Raw genomic sequence first — 4,164 nt, forward strand, 5'->3', positions numbered from 1 at the left:
CAGTCGGCCGCGTCTTCACGTTCCGCCGCCGCATCCGCCAGGACTGGGCGCGCGTGCGTGTGTCTAAGGAGTGTGTGTATGCATGTACGTGTGAGTGTATATGTGTGCATGAGAGTGTGTGTGTGTTGGGGGCGCTGTTTGGACCTGGCGCTGCGGTGCCATGGCAACCGCCCCATACACCCGCCCCTGCCGGTTGCCAGTTGGCCGCCTGCCCGGGGGCGCCTCCCACCTCGGGATCCCCCACCCCCGCCCTGTTGGCTCTATTTATACTCAGTTCCCGGGTTAGCTGCGCTTGGTGGGAATGGGTGTGCCGGCTGGGGGGAAGGGGAGAGCCTGGCGGGTGCGGGGGGGGCGGCCCTGCGGCAGGGGGGCNTGATGGGTGTGGCAAGATCCGGCTGCGGGGCCTCCCGGGCAGCTCCTGGACCCTGCCGCGGGTCTTCCTTTGACTTGGGCCCCTGATCGTCTTCTGGTGAGGTGCTGCTCCCCCTGCATCTGCCCAGCTAGTCCACGGGCACTCAGGCCACCTAGGGCAGGGTGTCTGTGTGGCAGTAGGGGCACCACGCCTGCCTGGCAGGGGTTTGATTTCCTGTGGCAGCTGAGAGTTTCTGGGTTCCAGCAGCCAGCCTGGGGCTTGGGGTGGATAGAGGCCCTGCTCAGAATGTTTTGGGGTCCCCCTTGATCTGGCTTGGCATGGGAAGTGTTAAATAGGGTGGCCACAGTCTTGGGCCTGGCATTTGGAGGTGGGGGCTCTGTCCCTCTGCTTGTGTGATGGACAGCAGCCAGTGGCGTCCAAAGCCCGCCTGTCCACGTGCCATGGCAGCTGCCACCGCGGTCCCCCCTCCGACCTCTGCCCCCCAAGACCCCAGCTTTCCCCTCAGACCTCAAATGCCCCATCAGGCCCAGACAACCCAGCACCCACTTTCAGATCCTGGTGAATCCCTGAGTGGGGTCCCCAGCCTGAGGAGCCCGGTCCCGTCTCCCCTTCTCCCTGCTGCCCCCGTTGTAGATTCCCCCTCCCTGAGTCGCAGAACCCTTGAAGGAAGTGTTTAGAAAGTGACGTAATTTCTGACGTGGGAGCTGTGGGGCCTAGGAAGGGGGGGCTGCCCGGGTGGCTGCCACGGCAAGGTGTCCCCCACTCTGCGAGGGACCCCCTACTCTGCAAGGGGCCCCCCACTCTGTGAGGGGCCCCGGTGGCTGTGGGTGGGAGGGGCCGCCCATGCTTGCTGAGTCAGAGGGGGCCGGCCTGGGCGTCCCGCAGGGAGGGCGGGCCGGCAGGAGGCTCTCGCAGGCGGTGGGCAGGGGGCAGTGCCGGNCAGCCCGCCTGCCAGCCTCCGCCTCGCCTGAGGTGCCTTGTGGGCCTCCTCCCTGTGCCCCGCCCGTCACCCTCGCCGCTCGGGCTCTGGCAGCCATGGTGGCGGGTATGCTCATGCCGCTGGACCAGCTGCGGGCCATCTATGAGGTGCTCTTCCGTGAGGGCGTGATGGTGGCAAAGAAGGATCGGAGGCCCCGCAGCCTGCACCCTCACGTCCCTGGCGTCACCAACCTGCAGGTCATGCGCGCCATGGCCTCGCTGAGGGCCCGGGGCCTGGTGCGGGAGACCTTTGCCTGGCGCCACTTTTACTGGTACCTCACCAACGAGGGCATCGCCCACCTGCGCCAGTACCTGCACCTGCCGCCGGAGATCGTGCCCGCCTCTCTGCAGCGCGTGCGCCGGCCTGTCGCCATGGTGATGCCTGCGCGCCGCGCCCCCCATGTGCAGTCTGTGCAGGGGCCCCTGGGCTGCCCGCCAAAGTGGGGGCCGCTGCCGGCTGAGGACCCTGCCCGTGAGGAGCGGCGGGTCTACCGTCGGAAGGAGCCTGAGGAGGGGGCACCTGAGCCCCCTGTGGTGCCCGCCACCGCCCAGGGGAACCTGGCGAGGCCTGGCCCGGAGCCTGCCCCAGCCACAGGTCAGCTGCGTCCTGCCCCCAGCCCTGGGGGGCGGGGACGGGAAGGGGGTGCCTGGGCGCAGGCCTGGTGGGCTGGGGATGGCAGTGCACGTGGGGGGCCCTCGCTCACGCCAGCAGGTGGTGCTCTGTCTGCCCAAGGGTGAGGGTGCAGGCGCTCCGGTAGTGAACTCACGTGGCTCCTCCTCCCGGCTTGAGGACCTTGGGGTGGGTAGGCCAAGGAGGAGCCCATGGGCCACTGCCAGCCCAGCCCCAGGCTCCCCTGCGGGCTAGGGGTGGGGCTCACAGGGCCTGGACTGGCAGGACCAGCTGTTAGCGCAGCCCTGCCCCACACGAGCTAGCTGCTCCCCCCAGCACTGCCCTTGGCCTGCGCCCCGCTTGCTTGTACGTCCCTATGGCCTGTGTGCCCCGAGGCCCTCTCTGCACGAGGTGGTAGTGTGTAGAGGGAGACAGAACGGGGAGGGAGGGTACCACTCTCCAGCGGTGTGGCCCAGGTGAACTGCCTGACCCTTCTGCGCCTTAAGTCTGTCCGGTGGGGGTGACATCTGCCCCCATGGTTTTGTGGCCCATATGGTCTCGTGCTTTGGTACTGTGACTGGAGGCTGGCCAGCTTGGGGTCAGTGAGGGGACAGCCCTGGGTTGGGGGAGAGGAGCAGAGGGCGAACCAGCGGTCAGGGTGTGGTGGGCACCGGGCCTGGCCCCAAGTCCAGGCAGATCCTTTCTGATGGAAGCTGGGTCACAGAGGATGGAACGGGTCCTACGGCCCCAGGGGTTGCCAAGTGACCCTGTGGCGTCCTTCCTCGGGGGCATCCTCTATCCCTAAGCGCCTGTGTTGGCAGGACCCAGGTAGGCAGATGACTGGTGTCCCTTGGAGTGTGAGGCTCACACACGTACTTTCGGAGCTCACTGGCCTTGGTGCTGATCTGGGGTGGCCCTGGTGCCCCGGCAGAAGGCAGGCGCGGCTCTGCCTTCTTTGTGTCTTCTCACCCCAGGAGGAACACGGTGTCGAAGGGGCTGGGAAAGGGGCCTGGCCTGAGGCTAGTGGGGTGGGCAAGAGCTTGCCAGGTGCATGGGGGTCAAGGGACCCGGGTGCAAGTCTAAGGTGCCAAACGGGACCCAGGTCTGGTGTGGGGTGGGGTGGACCCGCTAGGGCTGTGCCCTGGGAGCCCATCTGGGAGGATCAGTGAGGTTGTGGGGTAGAGGGCTGGTCTCTGGGCTCTCCCCGTGGGGTGGCCTTCGGACAAGTTTCAAGACCTTTCCAAACTCCTGTTGGTGGGGTGGCAGTGTTCCCCACAAGGAGATGAGTGCTTGGCTGGGCGCGTGGTCCGCACCGACTGGCCTTCAGTGGCCGAGTCCCAGCCCAGGGGTCCTTCCGCCCCCGCCGCGGAGCCCCTGCGCTCTCCCTCTTTTGGATTGCGGGTACGTTGAGTGCGAGTTCCTTCCTTCTCTCCCCTTCCTTCCTCGCCTGTGGCCAGGCTGGGGGACTGGGTGTGGCTGCAGCGGGCGGAGAGGAGGGCACCCCCAGCCCTGGTGGAGGTGACTCAGTGTTCCCTCCCGGCCGCAGCCACAGGCGGCAGCTCAGAGTTTCCAACAGGAAATGAACTCCAGCTCCAGGCTGAGTCAGGCCTGCGGGTGTGGGCTCCCCAAGGGCCGAGCACAGGACCTGAGGGCCACCCAAGGCCGGGGGCACCGCGGGCATGCTGCGTGCCGGCCCTGGTGTGGGCACAGCCTCGTCAGTGGGGTTGTGACGGCTCCACGCTCAGGCTGCACCTAGAATCGCCAAGTCTAAGATAACGAACACTCGGACCCCTTCCTCGCCGGCTGTGTCCTCCCCGGGCAGCTGATAGGAGGGGAGGGCAGGAGCGCATGGGGCCCCCTTCACCCACCAGAATGGCCGCCTCTGCCTGTCCAGCCTTGGCCAAGGAGCCGTGGGTGTCGTGGGTGGTCAGGTGTGCCTGCTGCACCTCCGTCCCCACCTGGGGGCCTCCTCACGGCAGGGCATCCACTTCTTGTTCAGCTGCACATCGGCCAGACCCAGACCAAGCCCCCAGCCGGCGGGGGGGCCCCGACATCTGGGGATGGATTGGATGAGGAACGAGCAAGGGGGAGGTAGCTGGAGGCGCAGTCGGGAAGGCTCCCTCTAACGAGGTGCCCTGAGCGGAGCCGGACTGCGCAGGCTCCACCTGGAGCAGCCCTGGAAGGAGCCCCAGCGAGGCGCGTG

The 4,164-nt window shown here is 67.3% G+C and overlaps 1 protein-coding gene across 1 annotated transcript in view; it reads left to right on the top strand.

Annotated features, from left to right (window-relative positions):
* Window positions 1-1,408: 1,408 nt before the first annotated feature.
* LOC144226670 (plectin-like) overlaps window positions 1,409-4,164 on the top strand; it is a 34,930-nt gene continuing 32,174 nt past the window's right edge. Inside the window, 1 exon segment of the mRNA XM_077758131.1 lies at window positions 1,409-1,946. Within this exon segment, the coding sequence (XP_077614257.1) occupies window positions 1,409-1,946 (538 nt within the window).

The sequence above is a fragment of the Crocuta crocuta genome, unplaced genomic scaffold, assembly GCF_008692635.1.
Source record: "Crocuta crocuta isolate KB4526 unplaced genomic scaffold, BGI_CrCroc_1.0 scaffold327, whole genome shotgun sequence".
Classification (NCBI taxonomy): Eukaryota; Metazoa; Chordata; class Mammalia; order Carnivora; family Hyaenidae; genus Crocuta; species Crocuta crocuta.